The 20,081-nt window shown below is 51.7% G+C and overlaps 1 protein-coding gene and 1 pseudogene across 2 annotated transcripts in view; both read left to right on the top strand.

Annotated features, from left to right (window-relative positions):
• Positions 1-18,936, top strand: part of ADGRD2 (adhesion G protein-coupled receptor D2) — a 31,137-nt gene extending 12,201 nt beyond the window's left edge. The window contains exons 15-26 of one of the 2 annotated variants that reach the window (XM_069771370.1): positions 88-191; positions 855-957; positions 1,582-1,735; positions 2,523-2,656; positions 3,299-3,414; positions 5,066-5,186; positions 10,318-10,359; positions 10,574-10,627; positions 10,963-11,107; positions 11,674-11,732; positions 14,341-14,371; positions 18,055-18,936. In XM_069771370.1, the coding sequence (XP_069627471.1) occupies positions 88-191; positions 855-957; positions 1,582-1,735; positions 2,523-2,656; positions 3,299-3,414; positions 5,066-5,186; positions 10,318-10,359; positions 10,574-10,627; positions 10,963-11,107; positions 11,674-11,732; positions 14,341-14,371; positions 18,055-18,062 (1,071 nt within the window). In that variant the 3' untranslated portion in view covers positions 18,063-18,936. Of the gene's footprint in view, positions 1-87; positions 192-854; positions 958-1,581; positions 1,736-2,522; positions 2,657-3,298; positions 3,415-5,065; positions 5,187-10,317; positions 10,360-10,573; positions 10,628-10,962; positions 11,108-11,673; positions 11,733-14,340; positions 14,528-18,054 lie in introns of those variants that run through there. The other variant, XM_069771369.1, reaches the window with a different exon arrangement.
• Positions 14,457-15,385, top strand: LOC138682123 (uncharacterized; annotated as a pseudogene).
• Positions 18,937-20,081: the final 1,145 nt, after the last annotated feature.

Here is a 20,081-nt window from a genome sequence, read left to right on the forward strand (position 1 = left end):
CTCTGTGGACTGGATGCCAGCACTGTGAGCAGTCTGTGGTTAATTTGTGGGGGTTTTGTGTCTTCTGTTGTTTCATGATTGGAGCAGAGGACCACCAAGGAGGAGCTCACACTGCAGACTTTGACTTTTATTGGATGTGGAGTTTCATTCTGTGCCTTGATAGTTACCTTCATTTTATTCTTGGCAGTTGGGTAAGAAAAGTCCAGACAGTTGTAGCCTTCTCTGTATTATTTGTTTGCTGTTTTGCTTCAGAACAAGTATACAACCAAGGTATCCTTTGTCAGTGTGGGGTGATGCGGTAGAGGCTGGGGAGCTGCACTGGTGGTCAGTAGCAGTAGGGAGGGAGGGGAGCGGTTGCCGTTGGCTAGGGAGGGGGTGCAGTGCTGGTTGTTTCTGTGGAGATGCTTGTGTGAGCTGTGCACACACCTGAGTGTCCGTGGAAAGATTTTTATCAGTGGCTAATAATGTTTACCATAAAAGCTGCTCTGCTAGAGTTAATTTTTATGAAATAAATGGAGCAAAGCCTATTTCTTCAATTGCCAACCCTTCTGTGTCACTTGGCAAGCACAGAGATCTGCCTTGTGAGCGCAGCAGTGGCTCCCTCCACCTCCTCCTTGCTGCCTGTTCCTTGGAGCACTGGCCAAGGTCTGAGCAGCCGTACCCGAGCGCATCCCCAGCACCAAGGGCGTGCACACCAGGGCAGTCCCCTGCCTCGTTGGACTGTCGTCTCTGCAGTGAGTAGCAGAGAGATGGCAGGTCACCCAGGCAGGTCTGCACAGCCCAGCAAGGACTAGTGAGAACACATGCACCCTTTCATTTGACTGCAGCTGAGGTCTTCCTCTCTCCTTCCTCAGTGTCCCCAAGAGTGAACGAACAACCGTGCACAAGAATCTGATCTTTGCATTAGCTGCAGCAGAAGCTCTGCTCATGTTCAGTGAACTGGCCAAGACCAACCAGGTAAGCTCACCAGAAAGTGTCCTGTTCAGCCAGCAGAACCAGGCCTGCTCAAGCATTACTGTCGGGGCAAACAGAACAGAAGCGTAATCCCATTTATTAATGTTTTGTTAATTACCTGTAACTTGCATCTAGGAAAGAATTGTGTCTCTGTGTTTGGAGATATGCATATATGCATTGTGCAATCTCTCAGGAAAATTCACCTCTTTTTTCTGACAGTTTGTTTTTGACAAAAAAATCCTTCAGGAAATTTAAGTAGTTATAAACCAGCAACATACAGTTCTGTCCCTTTCTGTGTCCTCTTTCACATCCCGGGGCTGGATCAAGCAGCTCTGAGATGAGAGACCTGCAAGGAAGGTCCAAGAACTGCAGGAAAAGATGCTATCAGTTCCCTCTTCTGTTGTTTGAGATGGTCACACAGATGAAATGAGTGTGAGCTGCAGCAGTTGGACTATTCATGTGTTTCAATTTTAAGAACTCTTCCTGGTGCTTGTGGATGTTTAAATGCATTTCTGCACATTCCGCAGCATAAATTGCAGGCTGCTCTCTTCTTCCTGATCAGACGCACTCAGAAGCTCCCAGAGGACTCCTCCTCCTGAAACAGTGTGTGATTTCTCTTCTCTCCAGGTGGTGTGTTTCATGGTCACTGCCTGCCTTCATCTCTTCTTCATGGCAGCCTTTTCATGGATGCTGGTAGAGGGGCTTCTCCTGTGGAGCAAAGTGGTAGCAGTCAACATGAGTGAAGACAGGAGAATGAAGTTCTACTATGTGACAGGCTGGGGTATCTACAGACTCCTCTGCTTTGGCCACTCAGAAAAATGTGTCAATTTTTGGCTAGCAAAAGTTTCAGTAGGAGAGCTCCCCGAATGTTTGGTTTGATTCAATATGAGAGCCGGGTGTCACTACTCTGCAGAGGCTTTCTTACCTTTTATGTGTCAAATTGCCAGTCTTAGAATATAAGTTTAAAAGCATTTCTGTTATTTTTCTAAATCCAAGAGTACAATACAAAAAAATGGAGGAGGAAGTTTATGGTAAGTTCTTGTTCTTGGAGAGCATTACTACTGTCTGATAGCAATTAAAATATAAATATGTTCCTGACTAAGCACCCTTTATTCTGAGTGAGCCCTTTAGGGACATAGAATTCATTTGAATAAGCTGAAATTCATATCAGGGAAGACCCTCTTTAGGTCAGTGCTCCTTGCAAAACACACACATAGTTGGACATTGGGTCCAACTGGTTCAAGTATTTTGGATTGGTTTACGTCTTTGATTGTCCATTTTGTTAAAAAAGCAATCTGAGGAGTAAATTGCTTTGATCAGGACTCAGGACTTGGAATGCTTTATACCTAGGAGAGTGATGCTGACAGCGTATAAATCTGGCCTTGCAGAGCTGGGACAGATTTCAGCTGCAGTAAATTGATGTTGCTCGTGGGGTTTCAGAGGCTAAGCTGGCTCATGCCGGAGCGTGTCTGGTCATGGGGGTTTTGAAGCAATTGTCTAGAGCACAGCTGACCTGCATGGGACATCTCTGGTTTTCCTGGGGTTTAATCTGTGGTTTTTTTCTGTAGGCCTTCCAGTCGTTATCGTGGGTGTGACGCTTGCAACTTCCTTTAACAAGTATGTGGCAGACAACCATTGCTGGCTGAACATTCAGACCAATGTCATCTGGGCCTTTGTTGGGCCTGTTCTCTTCATCCTGGCAGTAAGTGCCAAAACCTGCCAGGAAGGCATGATTCCTTCGTGTCTGGTTTTAGGAAAGCATTGCAGAGTCAGGGGTGTCAGCACGTCTCTAGCTAAGGTGCTTGCTCGCAGGGCTCATTGTGCCTGCTCCTTTTATAGGAGAATTTTTGTTATGTTTTATATATACTTTCACAACACAAATAAATCTCTTTAACCAAAGCGGCTTTTTTATAGAAATAAGTGCTTTAACAAAATTTTGCTGACCAGTTCTTGTTTTGGCTGTTAAATTAGAAATGTAGATAAATGTGTAGGTTGACTGTGACATTGCCTTAACTAAAGGTCTGATTTTAACATGGGAACATGTACATCCTTTAAGTAGTGTCAGTATCATTAGACAACTGTAGCAGAAAAAGGTGCAATGTTTAAGGGGTCTAAAGTAAACACTTAACAGGGAAAACACTCTGTAGAAGTTTTGCGGTAAGTTTTATAGATTTCATACTTGTGTGGATAGCTCTATGAAGTATTTTACTCACAGCTTTCTCAGGAGTGATATGTTTCTCCCTAAGTTCTGACGCTCAGTTGTTGAGTTCCCAGCAGAAAAGTCTCACCCCACTGGAGCTGAGATTACAGAAAGTTACTGGGTCCAATGGCTCTTCTCTGACAGGTGAACACCTTTGTGCTGTTCCGGGTGGTGATGGTGACTGTGTCCAGTGCTCGCAGGAGATCAAAGATGCTGACGCCCAACAGCAGCCTGGAGAACCAGATTGGAATACAGATATGGTGAGCAGGGAAGTGGCTGGTTCTCCCAGCTGTGCCTGCTCTGGGTATGAAATGGTGGAATTACTGTTAAGCTGAGAGTCTTTGCCTTGGCAAAGTGAAAGACCATGAGTTGGGGGAGTCAGGGTAGAAAGGATTTTCTCCTCCAGGGCAACTGTGCATCACCCAGAGGTAGTCTGTCTGTTCTAATGTCTAAGCCCAGCCAGCACTTTCAGCCTGGGGAACCCAGTACTGGATGCCCACATCTGCACTTGCACTCCTAATTCTCAACACTTTGGGACAGGAGACCCTTGGCAGCACCTGCTGAAATCAAAGCTACCCTGGGCCCATTGGCATCGCGAGGAGCAGCAATTTGGGTCTGGGAATGGCTGGTGTGAGCACATCCCCGTCGTCTGCAGTGGTGATAGTGTGTGTGGGAACGCGGATCACACTGCTGATCCCACTGCCGAGCTGTCTGCCCCTTCGCTAACATCAGCCCGCCGTGTGCTGGCAGGCAAGCAGGCATCCTGTAAAACATCACCATAGGGAAGTGAGGTAGCAGCTTGGGGTGTTTCAGGGAACCCAGGGACCCAATTGGGTGCCCAGTTTCCATGGAATTTTATAGAGCTCTGAGCTGCAGAAGCAGCTCCTCTCCACTTTGCAGAACATTGCAGTTTGAAGGGCTCATAACTGAATTTATCTCACACCTGTCCCATCCTTAGCACTTGTCTGCGCCCCTCAGCAGGATGCCAGCTGTAGAGAGTGCAGGGGTTTCGGCTATTTGCCGTTGTAAAAGGCATTTTCTGTATGACTTTGGGACTTGGTGGATTGAAAGTAACGCTGGTGGGTATTAAATACATGGGGAAGGAGAGGCAGTGTGAACTTCTGTAATCAGTCAATATAGAGAGACCTCTAAAAAACTGCTGCTTGAGTCATTATTTTATCATCCTCTGTGAATCTTTATTGTTGTTAGCTGGCGCCGGATACCCGTGCTAGACACACATTGTTCTCCTGTATCATAAATAAATTTTCCCAAACTTACAGAAGCACGAAGATAGGGCATTGCTGGAGGGCAGGGTGACATCCATATGCTAATAAAACAAATACAGAAGCCCTCCTTGTAGCAGCAGTTAGGGGGAAAATAGCTGTTTTCTCATGGCTAATGACGTCAAAGAGCTCCCTTCTTGCTAACTCTCAGTGATAAATAAAGAGCAGGACTGGCACGGTGGGGGCCAGGAGGTGAAATGTTTGGGTTTTCCCCTCTTAACTAATTTTGTTTGCAAAGGGATTTGTTCCATAGCTACCACCTTGGGTGCCTCTTGGTGGACACATTGTTTGAAAGGCATCTCCAGACTTTCAATTCTTATAAACTGCAAGATACGGGCCAGGATGCTCCTAAACCCGTGGAGCTCTTTCCAAGGCAGATCCACTCATGTGTTCTGTAACCTAGTGCAGATGCCCCAGGCAGATCATGGCAAGACCCTGGGCAGGGTTTGCAGAGCCAGGAAGGACGTTTGGCAGGCTGGAGGGGGCTTTGCCAGGACACCCTGGGCTCAGGGGCATGGGGCACGACAGAGACCCCCGTGGAGAGCTGCTGGCTGGGAGGTGGGTGCCAGTGCACAGTATTTCGGCTTTGAAATGCCCCCAGGTAACTCTGAGCTCTTCTTCCTGACAGGGCCACAGCCAAGCCCATCCTGGTGCTGCTGCCCGTGCTGGGGCTGACCTGGGTGTGTGGGGTCCTTGTCCACCTCAGCATCATTTGGGCCTATGTCTTCATTGTGCTGAACTCCCTCCAGGTGAGTCCTGTACCAGGTGGATCCTCACATCACAGCCAAGCAGGTATCTGCGGTTTCTTGTGCTTCAGTGTACTCTACCTGTCCTAATAGTCAGGGATATTTGTCAGCTCTGAAGCCCAATCCAGCTTTCCCAAGCCGCTGTGCTGTTTTGTCTGAGGAAACTAAGTTCATGCTCCCAAGATATGAAATACAGCTCTGGAGACCTTGTTTGTCTAATGGCCCTTCGGCACCAGTCTCTGGAGTGTCTTACTGGTGCCATAGCTTTCCAGTTCAAATCTTGTTTCTCATGTTAGATTTTCTGACATTACCATGGTTTCAAAATGACACTTCCAAACTGACATGCTTGTAGGGAACTTCATTACAGTTTTGATTTGGTCATTTAATGGATAATTCAAATGGTAACTGTCCAGTTTAATGGGGCAGACATCCCAGCTGCTATCTGAGCCTTTCCTACAGGGTAGGGATGGGCTGTGTGTGCCAGCCTCCCTGTCAGAATAGGGCTGTTCACAGAGAGTGTTTCAAAGGTCACTTCCAGCCATAGTGTGCTTGATTGCTGCTTACATGCTGTGTGTTCTAGGATGAGTGTTTTTCATCTGGTTCACATTCATACATACTTAGAGGTTGTGTCCTAAGAACTGTACAGGCAGAACCACCGTCCCTTTGCCTGGAAGTCAGCTTTATTGCAGGGAGACGAGGGAAGAAGAATTAAGAACCAAGGACTGAAAATATTTACCCCTAAAATCTGTACTGTCTGCAGCCATGCAGCCACTCTCCAGGGATGCTCCCAGTGCCCAGTGACAGGTGCACTGAAATCTGATGGGATGCAGGAGTGAGTGTTAGGTGGAACAGATTGAGATGCGGGCTGGTGATCAGAGCCTCGCACGGGGAGGCTGGAAGTGTGTGTGCTGTTTCTAGTTCTGACTTGCAAGACCTTGGGTGAGTCATGTCGTCTCCTTCAGCCTCTTCGTTCTTCTTCAGGTAGCATCTGGCTACATTTTTAAGGCTGTTTGCTTGTCTTGGTGTCTTCCAGGGCCATGGCTGTGACTCCTGAATGCTATCATACTTCAGAGTCATGTTGTTAATATGGTAGTATTAACAGGGATCTCTGCAGGACAGAAAGTAACCCTGGTGTGTAAAGTTATACTTAATATTTGCTTCTAAGTTTACTGGTTTCATCAAAAGAGTTTCAAACTTTACCCAGCCTGTATGTGGTTAAGAGAGCAAAGCAAATTGTATTAGTCACAGGAGCCAGGAGTGCTCAGTTCTGCACTGAGGTAGAACAGTTCCCAGGACCTCAGGATATCTGAAACTCAGGGACACATGGTGACAAAAAGTCCCAGAACATGTGCTTGCCACCTGTGATTCAAAGCCCTTGTTGGCAGAAGCTTTCCAAACCTCCAGAGAAAGCAGCTGTAGATGGAGCTAGAGAAGCACTGAACACCACTGCTCCTGACATGGGGGGGGGGGGGGGGGCGGAATTGGTCCCAAGGGAACGGTGGAGCTCTCTGCAGGCAGGCACTTACTAGGCTGGGAGCCAGCGGCGGGGAGGGGGGGCACGCAGGCACTGGGTCCAACCCCTGGGGCTGAGACTGTGGCAGTACAGGTGGTGCCTGGCAGTACCCGCACCCTCAGTCCTGTCCCTTTGCGCTGGGTATTCACAGATGTATTTTTCGGAATCCCTTACCCAGTGCTTGAGGACAAATCCTACTCCAGGGAATCCGAGAGAGCAACTGGGAACTACCCTCCAAACCATTGGGATCCGAAGAGTTCTCCACCCCCCATCTCCCTTTTTTCTTTGGATTCAGTAGAAATTGGCTCCCGCTGTAGCTTTCACTTACGGAGCAGCAGAGTTCGCAGTGCTTCCCTCTGGCATACTTGGCCGGTTTCAGTGTAGCATTGGCCCAGCTCTCCAAGGGTGCAACGCAGGCGTTATCACCGCGTGCACAAGATGGGTGGTTGCTCCAGGGATATTCTGCCTGTGGCTGGCGCAGGTCCAGCAGCCGGGCGCTGCTCACGCACATCCGTCGGCTCTCAGATGGGGATGTTCCAAGGCCAGACAAGGGCTGCCTCTCCGCATCTCTGCTATTAAGGATATCAGAAGGGTGGCAGGAGGCCTGTCCTAACTGTAGTTAAACATAGCATCAGTTCTCCTTGCCTCCTCATGCCATGCTTAGGTTATTGAGCAGAAGAGAACTCCAAGCTCAGTGCTGTGAAGAGTTGAGGTGAGCAGAGCTGAGAACAGCACCAGCATCTTTTCATTCACAGAAAAAACCATTTCTTAGCTTGGGTGAACTCCATCAACATCAGCAGAAAGGCAGATCAGAGCACAGCGTCCCAGCACCACCCTGGCAGTCTTCCTCTGCCTTGCTTCAGTGTTTGTGCTGTAAAAACATGAATACGTATATCACAGCAGAGGGGTCCTGCTGAGGATCTCAGGCTTGGATAGCCTTCAGGAGAGCTGCTTTCCAGTAGCACTCAGGGCTGCTCTTCGCTCTGCAACCCAGCACTGGCAAGGGAAATCCCATGACAAGTTCCCTGGTTCAGTGACTGCTAATACCCCTTGACTGTGGCCTGACAAGGTCAGCACCCAGCCTACATCCTCCATGGCTCACTCAGCCTTTGCTTCATCGCTGGTGCCAGCAGAGGGGCTGTGGGATGCTGGCTGTCATAGCGTGGATGCTGGGTGTATGGGGTTTTTGAGAGACAAGGAATAACTCCTGAAATGAATAAATGTGTCCTCTGGATGATACATCTCCCGAGACTCTCTCTCACAAACCATGACAATGTCCACCTTGGGTGATATAGGAGCTGAGGCGTTTGCTGGATCAGGATTTGTTTTCTTCCCTTGCTTTCTAAGTTATTGCTGCTTTTGTTTTTCTTCTTTCTCCTAAAGCTCAGTAGGAGCTGTGGCTGTTGTGTGGATGGACAGTCGAGGGTTTGCCCATGAATATGCTGTGCTTGTTTGCCTCTGTCCCTTCATTACCGAGTTCAGGTCAATTTGCAGATTACCCCAGAGGAGAAATGCTGGTGGGAAGCTGTGGAATTGAGAGAAAGCAGGGACAAAGCCTGCTACATTTCAGCCCCTTTGCTGACTGTCTTATGGTTGCCTTGGAATTTCCTTTAAGGTAGCGTGCTTCTTCATGCATGAATCTTGTGCAGGAAAGTTTTGCTGTTGTGGTTGTTTGTTTGTTTGACCGCTTTCTGTTTATCTGTGGAAACCGAAGCCTGTCTTCAAGGTTACTCTGTGTGTCGACACCAAACATGACAATTCCTTCTCCAACCAGGCAGCACAGGAATTCAGCCGAGTGACTGAAAAGCAACAGGGAGCTGTGCTGTGCCAGAGGTGGCTGCGGTGGCTGCCCCGCAGGTTGGTGAGCCGGCGGCATCGCCCTCCCTCCAGCCCACGGTTTTGGAGGTAGCAGCACCAACACCCTGCCAAGCACCCAGTGCTGGGAGGTGGTGCCTGCTCTTAAGAAACAGTGTAGGTAAAACCTGCTGGCTTCATTTGGACTTGTGGAGCTGGAAGGATGGTCCTGAGGCTGGCTCGAGGCAGGGACTTACAGACCCACTCACCCGTCTCCAGCGAGAGGGGAGCAGGAGATGGCATTGCTCCCAGCTGGGGTGTGCGGACCACAGCAGGATGTGGTTGCTGGACAGACGGACACCAGGCAGGAGCATCCATCCTGCTCTGCGGGTCCCGGCACGTGCCGTGCTCTCGCCTGCGGCCACCCAGCGCCTGCCCAGCCGTGAGCAGGGGGCTGCAGGGGCCGGGGTGTTGCAGTCCCCGCTGGGAGAAGATGGCGCGCAGGCAGAAGCGCAGGCAGAAGCGCAGGCAGGAATGCAGGCAGGAGCGGGCTCCACCAGAGCCACAACTCTGCTTCCGCCTGCTGCTGCAGCTGGGCCTCCTCTCCTTCCTTGCTCTCCTCCCAGCCGACCTCGCCGCTCCCCCCCCCCCATGCTCATCCAGAATGATTATTTCAAGGAAGACCTGCCTTGGCAGCCTGACCAGAAATCTGGTCTGGGGGAGTGACCAGCATTGCTGGCTGAAGGACAGGTCATGGCACGGCGCCAGCGTACTGCTACCATTACGCCTGCCAAGAGCTTGCAGATGAAGAGCAAGGCTCATTGAAGACAAGATGGATTACTTTTCTTGCTGCAGCTGATTTATCTAGCTGCGATAACAAACACCCCACAGATATAACATAAATCTGGTGGGCCAGATAGGGCTGCCTTAAGGACGAAATCGTTGGTCTGGAGCTGTAATTAGCCCCAGGCTGTGGCCTCCAGGCAATGCTCGCTCCGGCCCTGCCCTGGGCATTTTCCCTGAGCACATCCCTCACCGGCCCCAGGCGTGTAGCTGTGGCTGAGCGTTTGGTCGTGGCAGAACGTGGCGTTGCTCGCTGATCTCTGGTGTGTGCACGCAACAGTGCCGGTTCGGCGAGTAGGGAGAGGGTAGCCAAGGCTGTGCTGCTGGAGCACCAGCGTGCCAGCAGGAAGGATTGTACAGACTGGGACTGAGCAAAGCCTCTGGGTCCATACCGCACTGAGTTTGGGTCAGAGGGTCCATCCTGTTAACGCTGTGGTCTGTCACTGCATGGAACAGAGGAACTGTTCCCGGCATCATACTGCACTTGGTCTGTGGGAGGCTGGCAACCCCCGCCCCGGGTTTGATGCTGGGTGGGAATGGAGGTCTGCTTCCCAGATCTCAGTTCCCCTAGCAATTAATTCCTGGTGGTTTCTGCTTCTGAGGTCTGAAGGAGGTGTTTTCTGGGGGATTTTGCGTGCACAAGTGAATGGGAGTGCGGGAGAGCTTTGGGCTCAGGAAGCCAAGTGCCCAGTGAGAGATGCCTGCTCCCCCCAAATGAAATGGATGGAGAGGAGAAGGAAGAGGGACTGGAGCAGGGACCGTCTCTCCTTTGGGGTCTCTGTGAAGAGCCTGGTCTCAAGTGTGATTTTAAGGAAGGTCCTCCCTGCCCAGCTGTCCCTGGCTGTGCGATGCCCACTGTCTGTGCCTCTGCCCCTTAGCCCGGTCCTCACCCATTCTAGTGCTCATCAAACTCATTTCTTCCCATGCAAATTAGCACAACCCAGCTGTATATCTCTAACCCTTCCTGTGCTCTCTCCTTTTCAGGGCCTGTACATATTCCTGGTCTATGCAATCTATAACAGCGAGGTAAGAGATGCCCCTGGCTGGGGCTCAGTCACTCGTCACAGCAACTGTTTATTAGCAGTCAAGGGGGTAGCTGGGGTTGTTGTCGGTGCAACAGGCAGTATAGGTCCAACTGTGCTTCTGGAACAGTAGTTGCTTTTTCCCCATGACTTGCTGGAGGATCTCTTGCTCTGCTAGAGCTGCTGTGGCCCTCTCTAATGTCCTTGCTCTTCTCCAGGTGAGGAATGCCATCCAGAGGATGAAGGACAAGAAGAAAGCACTCTCATTCACAGTAAGTTGCAAGGAAGCCCTGCTGCCCCCTTCATTCATCATGTACCTATCAGAGGAGGGACCTAGACATATGTTTGGTCTGCTTTGACAAGATGATGTTGGAAAGAAGTAATTTTTAAAATTTTTTGTCTCCCTTCTTTGCAGTCCTGTTGGACAGTGCAGACCCAAAGATATCTACCCTGATTAGGCAGCAGCCTGCTGTACCAGGTTGGGAATGGGAGTCGAAGTCCCAAGTCCCAGGGGCCACAGATTAAATCAATCTTTAAAATTGGACCTGGATCTAGCAGACTCACGTTGCAGTTTTCACTGTCCTATATCTCTTCCCTGTCATTACAGAACTGCTCTCATCCCATCAACTACTTATCAAGTCCAAGAAACACAGCCTCTTGGGAGACAGGGAAACTGAGTCCTTCTGCAGCTGAGAGTGCCTTGTCAAGCCCTGTGCAGAAAGACCCCCCAGTGAAGAACATCACCAACAAAGGTAAAGAGAGTTGTCGTTGCTGTTGGCCCAGGCTATGTGATGATATCACAGTAAAATGTTATTCCCAAGGCCTGAATTTTAGTACATGTTCACTTGGCACTGCGTTAACTCATTTGCACACTGTGCCTATGTGAGCACTTGGGGTCTGGTGCTGCAAATGCAGCATGGGATGAAGGATTCCCAGGAAAGGCAGGGACTGCATGCATGTGGATCTCAGAGGGGTCAGGTTCACGCCTGCAGGCTGGCTGGGTGTGGACAGGGGGTCTCATCGCTGTGTTACACAGCATTGCATTCTCCGGAGGCAAGAATCCATGTTTGTGTCTTAAAATGAATTTTCTGGAGAAGGAGAGGCAAAGGTGGCAGTAGGAAATAGGGTTTTTAGCTTCAGAGAAAAAAGGTGTTGCATGCTCCAACCAGTTTGTGGGTGCAATTATGCAGGTAACTTGTTTGGTCCTTTGCTTCAGTGGGAGATACTTAGGGACATAAAGCACTGAGTTCTTGGTAAAGCATGAATATTTCTACTCTCTCTCTAGTCCCCAAACTCATTGTGCTCTTTCACCCCCTAGGAAATTTTGGAGCCAAAATTCCCATGGGGATTTCATCAATTATGTCACCTGAGAGACCGGTATGTAATGTTTTGTTATTCTTCCACCTTCATCCATATACAGAGCATAATAGTTATGTAGGAATGGTGTCCAGCAAGGGGCCGGGACTCAGGACACCTGGTAGCGTTACCAGCTGTGGCACAAATTCAGTGTTTTGTGTTGAGCAAGTCCCAGAAGCTGCCTGACTCATCCACCCTGTGTGCAGACCCTGTGCCGATCCCCTCGGTCCCAGGGCATTACAGAAGTTGCTGAGTGTTGGTGAGGGACCAGGCAGCGTGTTAGCACAGCCTGCCTGCTCTCCTCCTGAGGACCAGCCCGGACACATGGCCTGTTTATCAAAACCGAGGAGGTTTTGATACTCATCCTGAAGACTCTGGTGTATTAAAATACATACTCGTTATTAGCAGCATATTGATTTAAGTCATTTAAATCATTGGAGATGCATGTTTTCGTGCCCATAGTGGCCCCTCCTGGTCGTCAAGCCAGATGCAACTGAGTGTTTGCCATCTTCTGTAGGAGCATAAGATGGAGAGCAAGGTGGGCTGGCAGGCAGGAGCTCCCGGCTAGTGACCTGCCGTGGCTGTGCTGGGAGGGCAGGGCTTGGCTCAGGAGGCAATGGCCCAGGCTGGGGCAGGCGGCAGTGGGCAACAGGGGAGAGTGCGAGTTCTGGGGGCAGGAGAGGAGGAGGCCCCCGGGTGGCTGATGTCCAGGGTGAGAGCTCTTCCCTGAGCCGATGGGGAACCAGCCCCGCTGCCGCGCCGGGAGGGTGATTGTCGCAGGGGCGTGCATGGACAGAAGGAGCCAGTGGATTTGAGCCAGTAAAGCACCAAGCGGAGATCGGTACGGATCAAGGCAGGAGACTTCCCCCAGGGAGAGCAAGTTAAAATTAGGCAGCAGGGGCTTGCTGGCCCCGTGGTGGGTGAGCCGCATCCATCCAGGGAGGGCTGGCTGGGTTGTGCTGCCTGCAGGAGTGAGTCTGATGTAAAGCTCAGCAAGGCATGGCCTAAAGTAGGGAACAATTTAAATTTTACTACTCTGATACCACTTCCATCTCCCACTATTGAAATGATCATCAGTCCTTGTGCACTTGACATACAAGTGCTGTAATTTCCTCAGAATAAAATCCAACACTACTTTCATGAGTCTCTCACTGAAGGATCTCTCTCTCCCTCTCTAATATTTATCCTTTGAAAACCTGTGTCACATAGACAGCTCTTATTTATCCAATAGATAATACTTCTATAGCTGGCATATCGTTTTGAAGCCACTCAATAAAATCCATATTTTCATCTCTCATGATTTATATTGTGGTTAATGCCGTTCCTCCCCTCGTGCTGAATGCCGACTGGGATTCATTCGCAGGTGATGCTTTTCTCAGCCAGCCAGGTGCTGGCTGTGTAAACCGGGACCAGGGCTAAGCTCCTGGCACCAGATATGAGACGTGGGCCAAAGGGATTAGCCCGGGGGCCTGAGTTTCCTAAGGCAGGGAGCATTAGGAGGCAGTAGATCTCCTAAATGCCAAGGCTGTGGCATTTCCTAGCAGGCAAAGACAGAAAGCGCTTTCCTCCCTGTGAGGGTCATTGAGGACTTTGCTGTATCTTTGCTGCTTAAACATTGCATTTTGATATACTTGTTTCCTTTCTCACTAATGTGGATGCAGCAAAAGGTGAGGCTGATGCCAGTGCCTGCCTGGGGAGAGGGGGCACAGCCCCGCTGCCTGCACGGATCTGTGCTGTGTCAGCGTGGCTGGCTCTCGGTGCTCCCTCGGCGTCGGTGTGAGCCCCGCGGTGCCGAGCTGGCCGGGGGATTTTTCCATCCGAGCCCCATCTTCACCGCAGAGGTGGTTGGCACAGCTGGGCCCCCGTTGGTGCTACCCTCCGCTGGATAGGTGCTGCTTTCTGTGCTCGTTAGTTATATAAGTCAGTGCTGTTTTTCCTGCTCCCTGGCTAAATGAGTCATGGCACTCGCTGGAGGAGCGGTGAATTAAGAATGTCACTGGCAGCTGCACAATGGTTTGGATGAAGAGAAGATGCTACTTAAAAACGTTTGAAAACACTTAAAATGACAAAACACTGAGCGAGTGAAGATACAAACACAGACGAGATGTTCTTTGTGTTTCAGCTTTTTTAAATGTTGTTTGGTGATATTTATTGCTTTTGGGCTGGGAGCAGGAATTTCACACCTCACAGAGCATTAACCATCACATAAACGCAGGGTGCAGGCTTGTGCGTGCTCTTTCCACCACAGCCCAGGGGGGAGAAAGTTCTCTTTCCTCTTTTCCTGGATTTTCCTGTGGTCTCCAGGATGGTGTCCGGCCCGCTGGGTCACCCCCGGGACTGGAGGGGTCCCTGGAAAGGGTGTGCGGAGCGGGGCACCAGCTCACTGCCCAGGCGCTGCCGAGAGGTGCAGCTGCGTCCAGGGACACGCTGCAAGGTGTCCATCCCTCAGGGAGCGGGATGAAGGCTCCAGTTCCCAGCCTGTGCGGTGGCTCAGTGGGAGGGAGAGTGCGGTGTGGTGGCTGGGTGCTGGGGGAGCCCTGCCTGGCCCCGGGGAGCGTGGCAGGGGGTTGTCAGCAGCAAAGCAATCAGACCTGTACCTTCTGCTAACAAATGTTCTCCCCTCTTTCAGGCTGTAGAGCTGACAGCGTTCAAATCCTCAGGTAACATTTGCTTACGTCGTTTTCTTTAATTTTTTGTTACTGCTGATACTGGTTTCTGTGGTTGCATGGTGGAGTGCTGCCCAGAGGGCAGGTGATTTTTGCTCAGGCTTCAAGAAGCTTTTTATTTCCAAACTGCCCTGATCGGTGCAGTCCTGGCAAGGCTGTTGGGAGATCCATGTCCCCCCTGAACAGATGAGGGAGAGGGGGAGTAATGACACCCAGCAGTTCTGCCAGTGCTGCCTGCACTGCCTTTCCCCGCAGCACTGGTGGCTCAGCCCAGGGAGGGAACCTGAGCACCCTGCAGCGTTCAGCCAAGGGTGCCCATCTCAGGGCACCCGCCTGGTTTCTCCTGTGTCTCTGCACCTTTCTTGCTGCCGCTTCGTGTCCGCAGTTTGTTGCACAGCGGCTCCCTCCACGACAGCGAAGCTGCAGGTCGCAGGGCTTGGCAGGCAGCAGAGGGACAAGGGATACCTGCAGGTACCTGATGCTGAGCTCTCCGGCTGCGCACCCCAGCGTGGCCGGTCCTCGAGGCGCAGCAGGGACCGGCATGCCTCGCTGCTTGGCAAGACCTGGGCTGCTTTCAGGGGTGGCAACATCCCTGTGCTGCCACAGGGTATTTTAAAGCAGCAGCTGCTGCAGAAAGCGCTGGCGGGTGTCAGGAGTGCCCTGCTCCCAAAGAAGGGAAGCCAGGGGAGGTGGGGTGTTCAGACGGGGCTGGATTTATGAGCTTAAAAGCAGCCATTTAGCTGCTTCTGTTTCAGGTTGTAGAAAGGCCAATGTCACCATGGAGGTGGGTAGAATTAAAACCAGAAATCCCTCCTAAGCCCCAGACCTCTGCTTGACGGCAGTGCTGGGGAGAGGCCGGCCAGGCGCAGCCCCCTGCTCCCTCCCCAGCTTCCCTGCCTGGCTTTGGGCAAGTCCCCAGCTCCTCCAGGTACAGGTGTAGCATATTTAGCATTTTTTTTTTTTTTTACCAACCACTACCAAGTACTCCCAGCACTCTCAGTGTGGTGTCTGGATGGGATCACTCAAGCAGACAGTACAGTGAAGAAGCGCCGGGGATGAATTGATTTTTTTTGTATTGTTTTTTTTTGTATTGTTTTTTCTGTATTGTTACATTTTCTTTTGTCAAAGGAAGCAGTGTATTAGCAGGTTTCTGATTTTGCTCCACATTAAGTGTCTAAGCAGGGCATGCTTAGACTATTTTCGAGACGATGCTACCCAGAAGCATTGCAGCTTTCCTCCCCACAGTGGACACATGAGCAAGGCAGAAACGGTGGCATCCGGGAGTAAATGTGCTGCAGCATTTCAGGCGTAGGAGTGGGGTCTCAGAGACAGCAAGACCTACACCCAGCACGTGCATTTGTGCTCTGTCCCCCCACAGTCTCACCCTCACCTGCTCCTGCATATTTTAATCCAGCCACATGTGTAATTAAACTCCAGCTGTGCAAAGAGGTGGGTGGTTTATTTTGGTTTTGTTTTCTCAGGTAAGCACTCGGTATATTTTTAAAAGCCCAGGTCTGCCCAGAGGACGGTGGGGATGCTGGGCTGGGGTCGGTGCCTGTCCCCCCCATGCACCCGCTGATGCACAACGGCCGTGGAAGCGGCCGGTGGGTGCAGGGCAGTGCTGTGCACGACCACCCTCTCTGCTAGCACCGAGCGTGGCTCCGAGCGCACCCTGGGGTGAGGGAGCCCTTGGTTGGGCAGTCCTTCAGCCTGGGGTGAACGAGAAGATCTCCTTGAACCAGAAGAGCACTCCTCTTCACACTTGTGTACGTGGAAGCCAGCGTGCGGCACAGCGCTGGTGCCGGCTATGCTGTGCTGCTCCGAGGCACCGGGCTCAAAGACAAGTGCTTCCAGCCATTAAAAATAAAAAATAAAGGGCAGTAATGCCCAGCTGTAGTAATGCCTGGAAGACCCCAGGGCAGCTCAGCGTTGCACAGGCTCCCGTCTTCACGGCTCGCTCAACAGAGCAAAATGCTGCGTAGCTCTTGGAGATAACAGCTGCCAGGGGAAGCAAACCATAAACTTGTGTGCTTGATGATGAGCAGGAGACCAATCATTTCAACACAGACACTGCTTCCCCTCTTCTGTTTTCTCCCAAATAGTTTAATGAAAAGAGACATATTTTGCCCCAGGTATCTTTATTTGAAAATTACCAGCCAGCTCTAATGAAAATTGTGAAGTACCAGCAGCAGGCTGGCAGGAGGTCCCGCAGAGACCCAGGAGCAGCCCACCTGCCCCACGGGGCAGTCCAGTAGGGAGAGCTGGTGGGCAGGAGGAGCGCTGGACCCTGGTCACCAGTGGGAGACTTGGGGCTTAAATGACTTGCTCACAGTCTCCCAGGAAAGCTGTGCTTGATCTGGGATGGGATCCACCTCTTCTCTGCTCCAGCGCCTCAGCCATGCTCTTGTGAGAGCTGTGGGCATCGCGCTGGCTTCACACGCAAGAGGCAGCCAGTGGGTCCGTGGGGGGAGGTGGGATGGGCTCCCAGTGGTGCATTAACACGCATGAGGATAAGGGCAGATAAAATCCAGGTAAATACCAGACCAGTTTCAGAACCACAAAAATGAGGAGTTTTGCAGTGTGGCTCTGGCCAGGAGGTAGGCATGGGCTTCCTCCCTGCATCCCCACCCCCAATATTAGGGCTCCCCCCACAAGGACTCAATTCACTCGGAGAGGCCACACATTTCCACAGTAATGAGCTCCAGCCCAGCTGTACAAAGCTGCACGTTGCAGTGAGTGCGCTGCCCGGATTCATTACACTCTTTATGTAAGCAGGGGATGGCTGGGGGGGGTTCACATATTTGCACAAACAATAAGTACCGTCTTCCTTGTCTTGGCAAACAAGAGCTCCAAGAGGCCTCCACATCCTCCATCTCCTCAAGTGATGGCTGCTTTGTTTCCCCACGATAATTTCATTATTCTGTTTGAATACATTTATATGTTGCTAAGCCACACATAGCAACATGGATCTTGTCTCCATGGCCCAGCCTTTCTCTGATCAATATTGAGTAATTCTGCAACTCTCGCCATACCACGTTAAATAAGATTGGGTTTAAAATAATAAGGAAATTACGAGTCTTTGGGATTCAAAGCCAGTAAACCACCTGAGTGTCATGGGCACTTGGAGAAATGCAGACCCCTCAATGCCAACCCTGCCGGGCCGTGCTGCAGTGGGATCACTGCTGCCATCTGTGCCATGGTCCTTCCCGACGGGCAGAGGGTATCTTATGCCCATGCGATATCAGTGCTCTCTGCCACGGTAGTGCTGGTATTTTCATTAAATCCCATTTAAACCTCATTCTTCAGCACTCTCAGAGCTTGGCGCTGTGCACGGTGGGTTAATTTCTGAGCAGAGGAAGAAGAGGTTTCTCCTTACAGCTGTGGCCCTGAGCACTGAGGCAGCTTTGGCTCCCTGCTGTAAGGACTGTATTTCAGAGACCCCCCCCTAAAGGGGCAGGGGGGGGTCCATGAGATGGCAGAGCCACACTGGCAACAGGCAGGGCTGGCCATGCCAGACCAGTGGCCGCCTCCACCTGCTGCTCCATCCTACGGCAGGTTTGGGATGCAGTTTCCCCCAGCGCACCGCAGGACCGCGCCAGTGCACCCGCTGCCCCGGCAGGGACCCTTGCCCTCCCCTCCCTGCCGACACAGCTGAGACCATCTCTCTTTTGCTTTAGGTTTCTGAGAAGTTTCTGGGTGACGGGCCCACAACGCCGAGGCTCTTCCAACAGCTGGCAGGACGGAGGAGCTGGCTTCCGTGCGGAGGGCTGTCCCAGCCCAGGCAGAGCTGTTAGCCCTGCGCTTCTTCCTAGCAGCATGTGCGGACAAAACCAAGGCAGGACTGGGGTAGCATGGGGTCTCACGGGGCTTCATCTGCTGCTGAAGACCACCCCGCTCCTCTCCAGGGGTGGGCAACCAACAGGCAGGTACTAGTCCTGACTCCTGCCCAGCCTGCGTGCTGGCCTGGGGGTCCCCGCGGCTCATGCAGCCTCTGCCGGGGCAGCCAAGCTTGGCCCGATGCAGCACTGCCGCCGGCTGCCCCATGGCACCACCGGCAGCATGTGGTTGTGCGTGGCTGTTGTTGCTGCCAGTAGAGCTTGTTTAGCTTGGGGGACCTGGAGCAGGTGGCATGGGAGCAAGCCCAGCTTTCCCCGTGGCAGCCGTGCCCAGGCAGCGTGCCCACGATCCCGTGCTGGCAAGGACGGCTGCCTTCCCCAGCTCTGCCGCTGGCCCGGCACACCGCTCTGCCGGGGCAGGGATGGGGATGGACTGCATAGGAAGCACATGCACTAAGGAAGACAGCAGCTGGCTTCAAGTCTTTTCTAAAGCAGCTGACTTCAATAGCATCTTCTGCTGTTTAGGACAAAAATCCTCTCCCTGCTCCTCCCCAGGCTCTCACCCGGCTGGCGTGGCCGCTCGCCAGCTGGGGTTATGTTTTCTCTCCCTCTGTTCTTTGCATCCGACTGGTTCTCCTCTTACCTCCCTAGTGTTTAGAGCACATAAAATGTGTTGGTTCTTTTGCTGATTATGATGACAGTAAATGCTGATTTTAAAGGCAACCTCCTCTCCTTGTTGCAATGTATTCACGGGAATGGGCTTGTGTTCAGCTGGGGCAGCGTGCCGTGGCTTTTCGTGGCTGAACGCAGTGGAGGGCAGTTTGGCCACGGTGCCTGGGACCAGGGCACTGCATGCTCCTGTGTGCTGTCCCCTGCATTTCACTGCGTTCCCTGGCCTCAGCACAGCGTGTGCTGGCCAGCATGTATCTACGTGCTGTTGGGAACTGCAGCCCTCGAGCAGCCCCGTGCTGGTCAGGAGAGCGAGATGCGAGTGCAGACCATCGCTCCGGTTATCAGAGTCAGCCAAGCACCAAAGTACTTACAAGACAGGTCATCGAAGCTATTGCAGAGCTCTGTGCCTTGCTGTGGGTTTGCTCCTTGCCGCAGTGCATGGCACATCGCAGGCTTTCAGCCACAGTGACCACCAAGGGCTACATGAAAAAATCCCGAGTTTAAGCTAATTGCCCATCACTTGCAAAACACACTCAGAGTCGCTATGGCAATTCCCAGCAGCACTTTGAACCAGATCCTGAGTCACCAATGCCTTGAATCACACCACAGCAGCGGCCCCCCTCCTGCAGCCGTAGTGTCCTGGTCTCACCGAAGGCAGGCATCGCTCCAGGAGTGACGCCCGTGGGCACCCAGTGCTTGCTGGGGCCAAGCACTGCTCTCCTGCGGGGACACCAGGCAGAACATCCCTCCTGCCTGTGGGGAGCCAGGAGGAGGAGGTGGCACCAACAAGGAGGGTTAGAAAGACAGTCAAAAAAGACAAAGTCTGCCTTTTTAAATGAACTGCAAAATTTATTACAGTGGTTTGCTCCCGACAAGGAAGTTGGTAACCTCCTGCCTGGGAAGGAAGGGAGGGGAGTGGGGAAGGGATGAGAGGGAGAAAAGGATGTGAGAGACAGAGAGAGAGAGACACTTAAGGACACTTTTCATTTTCTGAAAATAAAACATCTTTTACCTCCCAAACCATATTCTCCAGTTGTTTAAGTTCACAGAAAGAAGAAGGTGAAACTGAACCACAGACTTCAGGAGGAAAATGCACAAACGTTGAAAAGCAGAGACAAACATGCTCTTCTGCATCTAACAAGCTTCCACAAACCGCATGGCTCTGGGCACAGCGTCTGCAGCTCCTCAAGGCACCG

The sequence above is a fragment of the Haliaeetus albicilla genome, chromosome 26 (genome assembly GCF_947461875.1).
Source record: "Haliaeetus albicilla chromosome 26, bHalAlb1.1, whole genome shotgun sequence".
Classification (NCBI taxonomy): domain Eukaryota; kingdom Metazoa; phylum Chordata; class Aves; order Accipitriformes; family Accipitridae; genus Haliaeetus; species Haliaeetus albicilla.